The 16,782-nt window shown below is 36.8% G+C and overlaps 1 protein-coding gene across 6 annotated transcripts in view; it reads right to left on the bottom strand.

The window, feature by feature from the left end:
- Positions 1 to 4,676: 4,676 nt before the first annotated feature.
- Positions 4,677 to 16,782, bottom strand: part of LOC104590355 (Transducin/WD40 repeat-like superfamily protein) — a 51,913-nt gene continuing 39,807 nt past the window's right edge. For 2 of the 6 annotated variants that reach the window (XM_010248985.3, XM_088889366.1), the window contains 3 exons: positions 11,281 to 11,404; positions 10,361 to 10,573; positions 4,677 to 5,280 (listed from right to left, as the gene is read on the bottom strand). In XM_010248985.3, coding sequence (XP_010247287.1) covers positions 5,137 to 5,280; positions 10,361 to 10,573; positions 11,281 to 11,404 — 481 coding nt within the window. In that variant the 3' untranslated portion in view covers positions 4,677 to 5,136. Of the gene's footprint in view, positions 5,281 to 10,359; positions 10,574 to 11,280; positions 11,405 to 16,782 lie in introns of those variants that run through there. The other 4 variants (XM_010248987.3, XR_734098.3, XM_010248988.3 and 1 more) reach the window with 4 other exon arrangements.

Raw genomic sequence — 16,782 nt, 5'->3', positions numbered from 1 at the left:
TAGGTAGGTGTTTGGATCAAGGGGATCTTGGTTGCGGGTGTTTTAGACTAACGAGAGGGGTCAAAATAGAATCTCCGCTTGATGAGAGGGTAAATGGAGGACTTTTGAATTGAGATTTGCTGGATAGGTATTTTAGGTCTTGAGTCTGATAATGGTGTTTGATCTAAGGGTTGAGGTGTAAGTGGGGGTTGATCGAGGCCATCGAATTGGTATTGAGTAGGTTTAATGGTGGATTTGAAGGTCTTTTAGGCTGAAAGTTGGGTTTTTTTTTGGTATTTTGGCATTTTGGAGTGATTGGAATGGTCTAATCAGGCATTCAGGGTAAATTAGGGGTTCAAGCGGTGAACCAAGTAAAAATCGGATGTTAACACCACTCCATTCTACTATGGAGTATCAAAACATGACTCTAATGTATAACCCCAAACCTCCCAAAATATGAAACAAAATCCTTCTCAAAATATTCCTTAGTGTTGTATGATTGAAATATCTTGATGCGGATATCAAATTGGGTAAGCACAAATTCACGAAATTGCTTCACAAGTTTTGAGTTATGCATAAGGTAACGCTATGAATAACGTGAAAAATCATCAATAAACAAAATAAAGTGTTTATAACCTCTCATACAAGGTAAATGGTATATAAAACAAGATCCTTCTCAAAATATTCCTACGTATTGTCTGATCGGAATATCTTGATGCGGGTATCGAATTGGGTAAACACAAATTTATGAAATTGCTATACAAGTTTGAGTTACGCATAAGGTAACGCCATGCATAACGTGAAAAATCATCAATAAACAAAATAAAGTATTTATAACCTCCCATGCAAGGTAAATGGATATAAAACAAGATCCTTCTCAAAATATCCAAGTGTTGCTTGATAGGAATATCTTGATGCAGGTATCAAATTGATTAAGCACAAATTCATGAAATTGCTTCACAAGTTTGAGTTACACATAAGGTAATGCCATGTATAACGTGAAAAATCGCCAATGAACAAAATAAAGCATTTATAACCTCCCCTGCAAGGTAAATGGTATAGTCCCCACACATCAGAGTGAACAATATGAAAAGGAACTATGGATTTTTTTTATTACTTGTAGGATAAGAGTTTCTATAATGCTTTGACAACTCACATGACTCATAATGTAAACTTGACAATTTAATTTCCTTCAACAAAAATGGAAACGAAAGACTCAACCAAAAAAATATGACCAAAATGATAATGACATAACATAATATGATTGACTAACTTTGATAGATTAAAACCAAAAATAGTTTTCTAAGGTGATACATGACTTGGTTCAAGCACATCCAATAAGTATATCTCATTTAATATCCGACAGATATTGAAAATTAATATTCAAATTTGAATTTGATTAAAGATTCAAATATTCGATTTAGTTCAAACTTGACCAATTAATTATTTTAGGTAATTAATAAATATATAAAATAAATATTTTATTTACATAAAGTAAATAAATATATAAGTTATTTATATAATTTAAATTATTATATATAAAAAGTATATAAAACATTCAAATATTTTATATACTATATATAAGAATTAAATAATCGATCAAATTCAAATATTTATCGAATTGAATCATGTCGCATCCGAATTCGACATATTAGATATTTGAATTATCCAAATTCCATTTGATTATGTCGAATCTTGAATTCAAAATCATATTTTCAAATACCGTTGACACCCCTAGTTAGGAATGCAAACGGATTGGATTAGACTCAGATTAAGGTATATCTGAATCCAATCCAATGCTATTAATTGCAGATCCGATCCGATTTGAAGATCTGATCAAATCTCATAAACATGGATTTGAATTCAAATCCAATGAGAAAGTTGGACTCTGATCTAATTTGATTTTTAAAAAATAAATAAATTATTAAAGAAAAAAATATATAATATAATAATTTAAATAAAGAAAAAAATAATACAAGTATCTTTTCATACATATTCATGTTTTTATAAAAAATAATAATATAACAAATTTACAAATATAAATAACATATATATCCAATCCGAGGATCTGAATTGGGGCTATCCGAATCATATAGGATCAGACTTCATATTGGATTGGATCATGAACCGATCCATTTGCACCCCTAACTATAGCTCCAAGGTTTTTGTTAAATTACTAACTAAAAGTATGTTAGTATTTGATGTTTTCCTTTCTTGAGATAGAGGCAAGGGAGATCTTGTCTTAGCTAGATAAAAGCTGATAAGTAGAAAATAAATGGAACACACTAGTCATATGGTCAAAGGCACCATAAACATTTATCCAATGGATCCTATGATTACCAGAGATAGAAACATGTTTCATAGCAGCACGAATACTTGAATGGACACCGGTAGAAGAGGAACCATTTCCTAAAGTGTTGTCCATACTTCTCATACTTTGCCCTGGCAACAAGAAGTTGTTCCCCCACAAATTTCTCATCACTATAACCCTTTAAAACGTCAAAAGAGGTGGGGCTACATTGCCATTGTCACTCTTTCCAATCCCACTCTTCTTACCATTATTGTTGTTCTTGAATTTAGGAGGTATAACTTCTGGATGTTGCTTCTAATAGGTATCTTTTGTGTGCTTAGGTTTCTTGCAATACTCATATACTACATCTTTATTCTTAGTACTGACGCTTGGCTTCATCCCAACATTGGCAAAGTGATTCATTGAGACTTTTATAACTTGCACTTGTCTCCAACTCACCTCATTGGTAACCATGGCATAAGCTTGAGATAAGGTCACTTCATCTTTTGTTAGAATATTTTGTTTGACAAAATACCATACTCGAGATTGAGCCTAATGAGAAACCCAAAGGCCTGATTTCTCTCCATTAACTCCTTATGAGTCTCGGCATCTTTAGTACACTCCCACACAACAGTCTCCATCAAGTCAATCTCCTGCCAAATAGGTTTTAACATAAAGTAAACAACCAAAGGTTCCCCCCTATCTTAAATTATTGACACCATTCTTAAGTTTGTAGGCTCTGACATTCAACTTCTAGGAATAGGTCTCTGTAACACCATCCCACGCCTCTTCTGCAGTCTCCATCCCCAAGTAATGTTGATTGATATCAAGTTGCATGGAATTCACTAACCAACCTACTACAACGTAGTTCTCCTACATCCACTTGTTTCTTCTTGGTCCCGATGATGTACTACCATTTTCCCTCTACTACATACATAGATCTTTATAAACTAAGACCATGCCAAAAAATTGGTTCCATCCAACTCCATTGAGATTACTACCCCCAATAGAGTCTCCACAAACCCTCCTAAACCAAACCCAAAATCTGTGGAGTGTTTCATTTCACCTCTAGTTTGCTCTATTGGCCAAACAGAGACAAATGAAAATCAAAATAGGGTGTTACTAGTCAAGATTTATTGACCTAAGACCAAACTGCTCTTCAAACAACCAAATTAGGAATTTCATCTCACTAGACAAAGTCTAGCCACTCTTCCCAAGGCACCAGAAATCTTTCCAAGTTGGACCGATTTCAAAGACGATCAAAGTGCTTCTATTCTAGCTCCAAGCGCCACTTCTATACTCCCTTTGTAACCCTTAATATAAAAATTCTCCAATTAGCTAGGGTTTTTGGGAAACTCTCCAAGAACCTACCTTGGGCCCCAAACAAGCTCTGCAATCTTCTCCAAAAACCATCTCTAACTAGGCTGAATACTTGCTATTCAATTAGCCAATCAACCCTCCGTACAACCTATGTATGGGATTAAAGAGACCAAGTTGTAGAACCAACCTGCAATAATTTGAAATAAAAATAGGAAAAATAGAAGAGAAGAAAAAAGATTGCAGAAGTTGGAAGAGACAGAAGTAGTGGAGGAAGAAGTTGGAAGAAAAGGGAAGGAAGAGAGTAATTCGATCTCCGATCCCTCTCTCCAACACCAAAGATATCTTTTATTCTTTAATTGTAATCTGAGTACAATTCCATAAATAGCCTTAATACGGCAACCAACATTAAAACAATAATAAAAAAAACCAAAAAACAAACCCATAACTAAGGCCCACTACTTAAAAAACATAAACATAACTAAATAAAAAGAAGATACAAAGGCCCATTCGGCCCATTATCTCGACAAAGATAAGATACAAGCAGTGAGCAACATAAACATGGTCCCATCACCACATATCTACCGGAGGCTCAGGAGGTAGATTTAAGAGAAAAAATAAAGTAAAAGAAAATCCTACTTACGTACAAATATCTAGATGAAAAGTGAAAAAATAAGACGAGGGATTTTTCAAAATTGATTAAAAACAGAATTTAGGGATGAATGTTAAGGCAACTACGTTGGGTAGGAATATTATCGGTAGAAACTAAGGTCTCCGAATGTTGTGACTTCTGGGAGAGATCTCTCTAAGGAAAATTAACAAAAAAAAAAACTATGGTTTTATACAAATAGAATTAAAAAACTTATTAGATCTTAATTCTCCCATACTTCAAAAATTAATTGTTATACCCAAGCTCTTAAGGTTTTTTAAAAGGCTGAAAGAGAAATTTGAGAATATAAGTAAGAAGATAAAGACCTAAAATATCACTCGTATTTCTAAGAATCACTCTTAAGGTTTGGATGCATCACATGGCTACGAGTAAGAAAGAGCTTCAAATTTTCATTTATTCATTAACTTAGAATAAAGAATATAAAAAATATAAGGCTCACAACAATGTTTATTGAAATTATATAAACACCCTTACAAGCCAAAATCAGAGGAAAATGACTAATAATGTTTAACTATTCACCTAACTTCTATGAAACTTTAAATATTCCTTAATTTATACCACAAAAAAGACAACTAAAATACCCTTGCTAACCATAAATTAAAGAAAACAAAAAACTAACAAAATTATATAATTATGAGATTTATAGCCCATGCCTTAACTTCCCAAAGATGCATAAGCAACATTATGATCTCCATCACACTCTCCCTCTTCAAAACCAAGGATTGCAGACTGATGCCTGGAACTTTGAACAAAAACCTCAAGGCATGATTACATGTGATGATGTTACATTTCAAGAGGACTTCTACTTTTACTTGCAGACTGCAGAAACCAGGGAAATTTCAAACAACTCACCAAATTCACCATCTGCATAACTGGATGCCTATAAGTGGAAAGAACCTAAATTGTGGCCATGCCGCACAAGTCGCACTTGCCTTGCATCAACCCATTCTAAGCGGTAAGATAGATCAAGGTTATGGATCAAGAGCTTCAAACTATCTATATCACTCAACCCCCCTCTTTTATCCTGCAACAAAGAAAGACCACAAGGGGGTTATGCAAAAAAATTGCTGTTGCGAAACCTTATCAATCATGTGGTTGATGAGCAAGAGGAAACTTGTAGAAAAAGATGCAAAAAGATTGTATTGAAACTTGTAAGCAAAGTACAACCATGGGAAAAAAAAAGTAAAGAACTAAGAAAGCCCCAAAAAAATGTTTGATTTTATTACGGACGAATTTGGTATTTACATGGAGTAAAATTATTTCGTTCTTCTGTTTTCAAAATATTTGAACATATATGTCATCCAAAATGAAATAAACCAGAGAGAAGTTAATTTGTTGATACCCTGAATAACCTATAATGACATGATTCCTATTTTTATTAGTATTCCTGTGACTACTACTTTTTAGATGGTAAATTTGAGCCTTCAAATGCTTGAGGCAAATGACATATTCAAGCCCATACGATTCCTAAATTCCCCATAAAAGATTATATTGTTAGTCCACTTCTTCATTGGTTTTATCTGTGCTTAATGCTGAGAAAATTGTATTGCAGCCCTCCCCATAAAATTAGAGTCTTTTGACCTACTAGACAAGGGGCATTGTATCAATATCTCACAAGAATCAAGGGAACATTTATCAAAGAGGAGAATATAAACAGCTGTAGTTAAAGGAGAAATATCGCAAACATGTTCATGCGAGGATTCTTATTATATAACAAAGATGATGCACACATGGGAAAAGAAAATAAATTATGGAAAAATCAACTTCTCTAGACTCTCCAGTGGTGATCTCATAATTTCTGGGTTTTCTCTTGGTCAATTTTGGTTTCTATTTTGTGATATCTTTCTTAGACAGTGTATGCCCTTAGCTCCAATCAGATTGATGTACTTATGGCAATTATTGTAAATGAATAAACTGCATATTTGATTCATGTTATTGAGGTGTGTTTCTGTGTAATACCCTTAAACTGGACACATAATGAGACTCGTGTTAATTTAGAATGTTCACAGCCAGTGGGTCGATCTGGGGAGATCTATCCTGATAAGGTTGACACTGATGTGTCACCAAGTTGGTTGGGGTGGCCTGTCTCAGCCGCCAAGGTGAGACCCGAGGTACATGCAGTGTAGGTTTAACTTGAAACCTTGAACCAGACCAGAATTCCAGTGTTGCCCTGGACCTTGGTGATAAGTGGGCAAAACTGGAATGTTACACCTGACCCGTAGACTCGATTATGATACTACACTAGGTGTCAGATTGGGTTGTCTTTGATGTGTCAACCAGTGAGATCCTTAGAGGGGGTCAAAACCTGGGTATGTTGGGACAGTCTGAGAGTTCATCTGAGTGGGTGATCATTGTGACAGAATCAGCCCCTTTGTTGGACAAAGGTAATGATCGGGGATGCACTCTCTCTAATGGAAACCAAAACTGCCGGCAGTTGATTTCAATCGTTGAAATTTGTTTTTGCAAAATATATTTATATAAAGATATACATATATATTTTACGGTTTTTAAACGTTTGCAAAAAGGTTTTAATTCCCAGGATCCATGTGAGTAGAGAGTGCAACACTGTTCCTTGCAGCCGAGGGAGAGGTCCTCTCTTGTCGGACAGTGTTTGATCATTATGGGCTGAGAGGTTAAGTGTAAGGCCATTGAGGGTTATACCTGACGGGCTAATCTTGCATCTACCCATAGTCCCTGGGTTTTTATAAGGTGGCTTGGCCCAGGGACCACTTAGTGTAAGTGTTGGGCCCATTAGGAGCCCATATGATGGGCTTCAGGGGGTTCACTGTCTTTTCAATGAATTCGGCCAAGCCTTGTAACAGAGGATGGGTTGAACCCGTGTGGTTGATGTGTAGATCAATGTTTGGGTCCCACGCCATACAAAGAAGCCCAACTGGGCAGCAGTTTGGAAGCATTCTGAGCACTTAGACTTATTGGGCCTAAAGCCCATTTCGAACTGGCCTAAATTGATTAGTTAAATAAGGGGGCAGATCTGGGATTAAATCAGCAGATAGGATAGGGTCTTATCCCTATCCACTCAGAGAGTCTAGATTCAAATAAGGATTTGAATCTGGAAACCTCCTGATAAGATTAGGAGAGAATTGATCTAATTTGCAGATAAAATAAGGACTTATCCTTATCTCTTAAAGAGAACTCCTTATCCAAATACAGATTTGGATTAGGAAACTCCTAATGAGATTAGGAGCTCTCTTTAAGGCTATAAAAGGAGGGGGGTAAACCATTCTGTTCATCCCAGACCCATCCAAGAATTCAGAGATCAGATCTCAGATCACCAAGAGAGAAGACAGCTATGCCATCTTCTGCTCTTGCGTTCTCCTCCAGTTGCCGCCATACTGCCAGTTCGATCTCCATTGTAGGAGCGATCAAGAAGAGTCTTGATATCAGTCTTTGGAGAAAGGCTGATCAGAAGTCGTGCTCACTGCCTCCATCAAATTCTTGCTGAAGAATTTGGTTCGTTGAACGGACCCTACTGATTCTGCTCCACCATTCGCTGTGTCATCTTCAGTGGGAGCAGTCTTTGGAGTTTTTTCTTTGGGCGTGAACACCTTCGTTGGGAGATACTGCATCTTCGTATCAGGTATATCCCTCTCCTACTGAATTTGTTCAGATCTGGTTCGATTCTTGGTTCAAGATTGATCCTTGAAAAGCAGTTTTCTAAAATAGGGAATGTGATTCCCAGATGGGAGAGAGAAAATTTTTGAAATTTTGCCCTACCTTCCTGCAGGGTTCGGCCATCCATATGAGGGATCTCTCATCCCTTCAATCTTAATTTATGAGCATCCATTTTCTTGGTAACTGTTAAGAATTTAAGTCACAAGAACATTGAGTACAAGCAGAGACACAATACAGAGGGGGTATTAGCCCACATCCATCTGAAAGAAAAGAACTAGCCCTATGTTACTCTCCTCACATAGTACCCAAAGCATTACTCAGGGGGTATATGCCCCGAAAAAGAGATTGTCTACATGCACCATCACTAGCTAGAGTGTTAGTGAAGTTATTTGCCAATCTAGGAACCCAACAGATACTAGCCTCCAGACTAGAAGCCAAAGCTCTAACCTCCCTAATCTGGTACCAAAGAAGCCAAGTGTCTACATCCGCACTGTCAACCAGTAAATGGTCACCTGCAAGTCCCCTTCCACTATAATCTTGTTGTAGGCTTGTAACCCAAATACCTACACAATCTTAAGCATTGGAGGATGGATAGCAATTCTGCTCGAAGTCAAATCCTTACAACACAAATGGAGCCCAAGTTCTTGTTGACAAGTGTTATAGGAATAGGTTTAATAAGACCTGGCAAAAAGTTGACCCAACCCAACTCAAAAAAACAGGGTTAGGATCTCATATTTTTCTACCCGAATGTGAAAATGACCCGACCCAGCCCAACCCGAAAAAAATTGGGTTGGGTTGGGTTGGGTCATGGGTCAACCCGTTGACCCGATTGTCAAGTCTAATTGGGATTATTTATGCATTGTTAGAAGTTTCCACTCTTTAAATTTTTTCTATTCAGTCTCTACTTTTTATTGTTTACTCTTTAAATGTTAAATGTTCAAGTTTTTTATTTTATATTTGGAATTTTAAGGTTAATTCTTTTAATTTTTACATTTTTCATGTAATTCTTCTTTATTTTTTTTTTAATTTCAATTATTTTTTGGGATGACCCGAATTGACCCATGGGTCAACCCTAACCCAAATATTTAGGGTTAGGGTCTAGCATTTGACAACCCAACCCGAAATTCAACCCGACCTGAAATCAACCCGAAATACCTCGACCCAACCCGAACCCGACCCACCCAACCCAATTGCCAGGTCTAGGTTTAATTATGTAGAGAGATTGGGCCGAATGGGCCTCAGTTAGGTTCGGTTATTTACTGTTTTTATTTCTTCTGTAATGGGCTGTCTCTATGCAACGTTAACACCTTTATTTCTTATGTTTTTTCGGTAAGCCGCCTAACCAGGAGCACCCATGTAATTTCTCTTATTTATTCCAGCACATATATAAAGGGATTAAGGATATGAGAGAGGGATCTTTTCTCTTCTCCTCTCTTCCTCTTTTCTTCCAATTTCTTCTTCTTTCTCCTGAACAGCTCCTTCCCTCTTCTTCTTGCTTATTTTTCTTGTTACACAATTAAGAAATTGTTAGATTGGTTTTCTTCTAATTATCTTAAAGGACAAAAATAATTTAAAGAATTTATTGGAGAATTTCTATAATCTAAAGCTTAAGTTGTAAGTTCATCACTTGTCTTGCAGCCTAAGTTTTAGGGGTCAAGATTTGTCCAAACTTGATTGTGGTGTCACTAGGAAAGTGTTTCAACTACCTATAAACAAGAACAAGATGTTGTGAATCCAATATATTTTGAGGGATTAATAGACATTTTACTAAGTTGCGTTTAGTTTATTTAGTTTTAGTAAGATTTGTAGTGGATATATCATATATGTTGTCATATTAGGAGTGTAGGCTCCATATTTAAATACACCAATGGATTATATGTTAGCTTCCCTGCTGTCTGTCTGAAAGTATGTCTGTCTCTTTCTCTCTGAAAAGGTCATTACCCAATGTTGATCCCAACTCTGGGGTCTTGTCAGCCCAAAATTTTAAAATTACACCAAGCAACCCCATGCTCTCTATCTACCTACCTCTTCTCCTTTATCTTTTTTTTTTATTTTATCGTTTTCTTTATTTACTAATTGGTTGTTTGACTTGTTCCTCTCTATAGAGAAAATATTTCTTTGTTCCTTATTTTGGCTTCATTCTAATTTTTTATCACCAAAATCACTATTGGACAACATCATTAGACAGTCTAGCTAACTGCCTTTCATATTTTACCCTTAATTCTCCATCTCAATTTTTTTCCTACGGTCCTACCCAGTCTACATTCTCACATTTAGTTTGTAAAAATTGATCTACCATCAGCAGCACCCTGGCCTAATGAATAAATTGTTAGGTGTCTTTCAGACGTGAAATGTTCTTCGTGCCATGCTTATGGACTTCTAGCATGAGTCTACTACTAGTATTACTATAGTGCAACACCATTCTCATCTAGCAGAAATATAACAGAAAAGTGAAAAAAAGGACAACCAACCTGTGAATTAACCTGTTTAACATTTCCCATTATGTTTGCAATTATGCTTGACCTAGAAGAATTAGGCAAGAACCCCTCCCAAGGAGGTACAAATATCACTTTGGTGCATTGAACAGGGACTAAGTTTCGGCTGAGTTTCTCCCACCATGCAGATCCCAGTGACCACCACCTAATCATCAACCCATTCTCAGAAAAAGCTACTAGACCCTGTAACTACAAGACAACTGTCAGAATAGCAGAAAAAAAAATGCTAGTATATGACAAATTTAGCCCCAATCTATTGATACCATCCCCACACTTGTGCCTGGAGTTAAAATCAATTCAAGTAAAAGAAGCAATTTTAAGAAAATTCACATTTTAGAAAGCCATTTTAAGAAAATTCACACACACATTTGGACAAGCACAGGACCAAAAAGTGAAGAAAAGGCCAAAGAAGTTTAAAAAACATAAAACATTTTTTTCACCAAAATGATATAAGGTCTACTCTGGAATCATTTTCAATTAACATAAATTATGGATGTAAGAATGAGCTTCCAAAACTGCAGTTTATTCACAATGAAAAAAACATCACCAACTGCAATGTCATATTCTTCCAAGAAGACTCCAGATTTCCCCAAAGAAACTCACATCAGCATTCTTTAGGCTTGAACTAGTTCAATCATAAAAATGGAAGTAGCATTAAGATATTCTTTTTATTTAGAAAATAGGCACATATCTATGAAGAGGAATATTCGCATTGGTGAAGGATGAAAAGAAACTAGTAATACTAACCTAGCTGTATCATATTCCCAATGTGTTTTTATTGCCAATGCATGAAAATGTGCTTATGTGCATAGATCAAACATATTCAACAGAGCATCGCTCATATAAACATAATATAGATGTTATTCATATGGAATGTATTCACTGAATTAGCATACCTCTCCATCAGGGGAAAAGCTCAGAGCAGAAATCCCTGTGGTTATCAATGTTTCTGAAGCTCCAGGAAGCAAGCTTGGGAGTCCAGGAGGTCCACTTGCATCCAAAATCTTTATCTTTGTCACACTACATTGGATAAGAAATTGTGTCTACAGGGTCAAAATATTGCTATATCTATTTAAGTGACATGACATGAAATCATAGGTGAAATACAAAGATCTATTAACAAGAGAAGTGAAAAGAGACAAATCAACTGGTGGTTCCCATTTAAACAATAGTGAAAAAGAAAAAAAAAGATGGCTTGGTCCATATATAAGGAGCTGAAAGAGAAAGGGGAAGGCCAAAGAGGACATGGGTTGAGGTACTCAGAAATAACAAGAGGAGATACCACTTTGACTGAAGAAATGGCTCGTGATGGAGTGAAATTGCAGAACAGGATTCATGTAATCGACTAGGATAGAGATTAGTTGATAGTTGAGTTGAGTTTTTTGGTCTTTAACGAAAATAATCTCATGAAATCCACTAGTGCCAAACCTATCTTGTACTGCCACTCTTCGTCTAGATAGAGGGGGTTATGTCAGGAATAGTCAACATAAAACTTACTTGGATGAAGTTTCTGACAGTCCTGTAATCTGATTAGAAATCAGCAAGAGAGAGAGAGAGAAGGGGAGAAAAGAAGAAGAGAAAAAGATAATAAAAAAGGGGTGCAGTTCTGTGATCCTAGAGCCCCATCACTGGTATTTATATGTTTATAAATAGAAAGAGAATTACAAAGACCATTATACCCCTGCCACCCAACAGAAACACAAACAGTAAAATAAAAATGTAAAAATACAGTGGATCAAACTTAATAGTGGTCCCCACAATATTTTTTATTGTTTTTATTTATATTATAGATTTTTTATTTGCTGTTATGCAGTACTTTTGTTCCCTGTTATAGGTGGCAGGGTACTTCTGTCATTGTACTCATTTTTTATTTTTGCTCATATAAATAGCGATGAGTGGGGCAGCAGTACTATTCTTTTCTGCTCCCCTTTCTCTTCCTTTTCTCTGTGTTCTCTCTTCTCTCTCTATTCTGCACTTTTCCCTTTCTTTTCTATTTATTTTCTGTGCTGAAATATAACCTAAACTAGATTTGGCCATCAATGTTGCGGCCAACTTGGTATCAGAGAAAGGTTATGGCTGATTAGGGTTCTAATGTAGTTTTAATCCAGCTGGCTGCATTAGAACTTATTAGGTCTGGAAGTTCAACATTTTTTGCCTGGTTCTTGGAGGTTGCTGGAGATTTCTATTGCTGCTCGGAGTGTTGTGTACACTTAGAGTTTAGAGCTTAAACTCCAGATTGGAAGTGGTGCTCAGGTTTTTCGGGGCAGATTTTAGGTTTCTGTTGAGATCGAAAGTGATTGGAAGTTGTTTACACTATTCTGAAAGGAGCGGCTGCATTTTTATTGTTCTCCAGACCTATTCTAGGGTTTCCTGAAAATCCTAGATCAGTTTTTTCTGCTTTTATTCACTTCCTGTGATTGAATACACTCTTGAAGAGCTGTTAGGGGATTGTTTTGTATTTTCTGGAATTTTGACCTACCTAGCATTCTTTAAGGACTGTTGTGAACCATAGGTGCTGTGTTTGACATGGAGACAACATGGAATGAGATGAAACCACATGGAGAAGGTTCTATTGGGGCTTTCAGGTCACAACAGTTAAATTTGACAACGCAAATTATTTGGAATGGGCTGAGTCAGCCATGATGGCTATTGGAGGAAGAGCGAAGCTAGGTTATGTGACTGGACACACTAAGAAACCAGCCAAGGAAGATCCATCTCATGCCAAATGGGTTCAAGAATTATTTGGTAATGACTTTGTTGTGTAATTCTGTGCAGCCTAGGAACTATTTATGGGTGAAGGAAGCCAAGGAGGTTTGGGAGAACATGAAGGAGACCTATTCTCAACCTCTTAATGTTGATAGGGCATATTAGCTGAAGGGTGAAGTGAATAATCTTAAACAGGGGGAAAAACCAATTTCAGTTTACTTCTCTACCTTAAATCATTATGGCATGAAGTTGATCATTTGGAAACAATTGAGTGGGAAAGTTGAAAGGATGTAACAACACATAGAAAATTGGTTGAGACTAATAGGGTGTTTGAGTTCTTGCTGGGTTAAATTCAGAATATGACATTGTGAGACAGCAACTTCTTACCAAAGACAGTGTCACTCTATCTCAGTCCTACTCCTTGGTATACAGTGAGGAAAGTAATGTTAAAAATTCCAACTATTGAATCAGCCTTAGCAGAAAACCGAAGTGAGAGAATAAGAGAGAGAGAGAGAGAGAGAGTAGAATGGGTACAGAAAGAGAAAAGAGAGAAATCCCAAGGAATCACTCCAAGCGGTCCTAGAATCACTCTAGGGTTTGTAGGAATCACTCCATACAGCAAGAGAGCTCTTAAGAAATCTTCATTCTTTCATTCATTAGCTTCAAAAGGAAGAGAATGCATGTGACTTGTGTGGCCCGGAATACTGTTCACCATAATTACAAAAATGCCATTCTTTGTCTTGTGCATCAAGAAACACAATAACTGAAAATTGAAAGACAATCCCTACTAAACTAAAGGAATAAGATTTTATAACCAAGGCCCCCAGAGGACTAGTTAAAATGATGAAAATACCCATATTCTCCCCTGGTTCAAAAAACTCGTCCTCAAGTTTTAAAGAACTCGAGGATGAAAAGTTGATGTACCTCAATGACAAAAGTAGTAGTAATTCCCATAACTATTTCAACACACTTGGACTGTATAGTACATGTCACACACATAGCTATAAATGGATCTTGAAAGCAATATATGTCCGAAATACTGCCTTCCATAGCCTTTATTAAATCATCAATAATGTTAGCTTCTTGAACACTTACATCATCAATCAGCCTATCTTGTGGTGAATCTTCCCTTTGCTTATCACCAAGAACTTTCATGTCCAAAATCTCAACTGCAGCATTTGGAAGTTTTCCTTCAACCTCTAGTTGATAAATCTCCATCTCTATGTGTCCAGCTACCCTTGGTTCTTCAGCAAACTCTTGAACTTCTTCCACTACATCAACTTGTTGAACTTGTAAGGTTGGTGGAACTTCTTCCTTAAACTTCTTCCACCATCAACAATGTTGGTGGAACTTGTACTACATCAACTTGTAATTCTTGAATTGGTTCCAGTTGAACTTGTAAGGTAAAGTCATGACTTACTTCCTTACTAACATCTACTACAACCAACACATTTGCATCTTGCAACTGAATTTCTTCAACTTGCTCCACTTCTATCTCTTCTTGATCATTAGCCTCAAGCTGACCATGGGTGTTGGAAGTTCCTTCTTCAACAATTATAATATTCTCTTGGCTAGCACCCTTCTGATCTTAAATGTTTACAACTTCTGTAGGTTGAAATTCTTCATTCACAACTTTAGCTCTAGGAGGGGCATCAACATGCAAGAATATAAAAGAGGAGAAAAGAGAGATCTTTGAGCAAAAACTCAATGCTGGCGGCACCAGCTTTTTTGGTATTTATATTAGGGCGATCATAACATAATATAAAAGAGGGGGAATTACAACAGTACCCTACAATACTAAACAGAAATAAAACAAAAAACAAACAGCCTATAAACAGCCTTTTAACACTCCCCCTCAAGTTGGGACATAGATGTCAATCATGCCCAAATTGTCACATAGATCATTATGCCGCAAGTGATGTAACCCTTTTGTGAAGATGTCCACAAGTTGATCTTCGAACCTGACATAGGGGGTGCACACTTCCCTTTTGACAACCTTTTCTCTGATAAAATGCTTGTCTACCTCAATGTGCTTGGTTCTATCATGCGCTACTGGGTTAGCAACAATGTTTATGGCTGCCTTGTTATCACAATATAAAGTCATAGGTCCATCAACTATAAATCCCAGCTCACTCAACAAATTTTTTAGCCACATTATTTCAACCACTCCATGAAACATTGCTCTATATTCAGCTTCAACACTAGACCTATCCACCGAATTCTGCTTTTTGCTTCTCCATGTGACTAGGTTTCCTCCCACAAAGGTACAAAAGTCGTTGGTAGACTTCCTATCATCTAGTGATCCTGCCCAATCTGCATTAGTATACACTTCAACCTTCAAATGCCCGTGCTTTTGGAATAATAAACCTGCACCTGGGAATTTTTTAAGTTATCTGACAATTCTTTCAGCTGCTTCAAGGTGGTGTGGTCTTAGGGGCATGCATGAATTGACTAAGAACACCCATTGATAAGCAATATCTAGCCGAGTCATGGAGAGATATAGCAGTCTTCCTACAATCCTCTAAAATTTCTTCACATCTTTAATGAATTCACCCTGACAATCACTTAATTTGTGATTAGGATCAATAGGAGAATCAATGGGTTTCACTCCCAATTTTCCTATATCCTATAATAGATCTAAGACATACTTTCTCTGAGAAATGAAGATACCCGTTCGTGAGCGGTCAACTTCAATTCCAATGAAGTATCTCAAAGGACCTAGATCTTTCACATCAAACTGAGTAGCAAGAAATCCCTTCAATTTTTGAATTTCATCTTTCCAATCACCAGTGATAACTATATCATCAACATACACTATTAGGGCTACAATTTTCCCTTCCCCTATTTTCACAAACAATGTATGATCAGATTGACATTGCTGGTAGCCTTTTTGTTGTACAGCTACCTAGAATCTACTGAACCAAGCTCTTGGTGATTATTTCAATCCATATAACGACTTTTTCAACCTGCATACCTTTTGTTCATTACCTTGAACCCAGAAACCAAGGGGTTGTACCATGTACACTTCTTCTTCAAGATCACCATTTAGAAATGCATTCTTGATATTCAGTTGGTGAAGGTCCCAATTGAAATTAGCAGCTAAACAAAAAAGAACCCTAATGGAGTTCATCCTAGCAACCGGTACAAAAGTTTCTACATAATCCACCCAATACACTCAAGTGAACCCTTTTGCCACTAAGGGAGCTTTATACCGCTCCACTGTGCCATCAGCCCTATGTTTTACTATAAATGCCCATTTATATCCAACTGGTTCCTTCTCAGGAAGATCCACCAATTCCCATGTACCATTTTTATGTAATGCATTAATTTCTTCCTTCATTGTATCTGTCCATTCAGGCACCGAAAGAGCTTCTATCAAATTCTTAGAAGTAGGAATAAAAACACTGTCAATGGAAGAGACGAATGCCCGAAAGGAAGGTGAAATGTTTTCATAGGAAACAAAATGGGAAATGGGGTGCTTAGTGGTGCAAAACCTAACACCCTTCCAGTGAACAATAGGAAGGTCAAGATCATCAATACTAGAGGTATCAATAACAATAGGGTCAGAAACATCAATGTGAACTAAGGTACCTGGCTGGGTAGGATCCATCCCCGGAGAATTTGATGGCATTGGTGGTACAGCTTCTACATGCTCCACAATTCTTGAACTTGGTTGGCCTTTGTGACGGCGA

This window comes from Nelumbo nucifera, chromosome 6, assembly GCF_055504915.1.
Source record: "Nelumbo nucifera cultivar China Antique chromosome 6, China Antique-T2T, whole genome shotgun sequence".
Classification (NCBI taxonomy): Eukaryota; Viridiplantae; Streptophyta; class Magnoliopsida; order Proteales; family Nelumbonaceae; genus Nelumbo; species Nelumbo nucifera.
The sequence above is the reverse complement of the archived record's forward strand: the minus strand, read 5'-3'. Positions and strand labels throughout refer to the sequence as shown.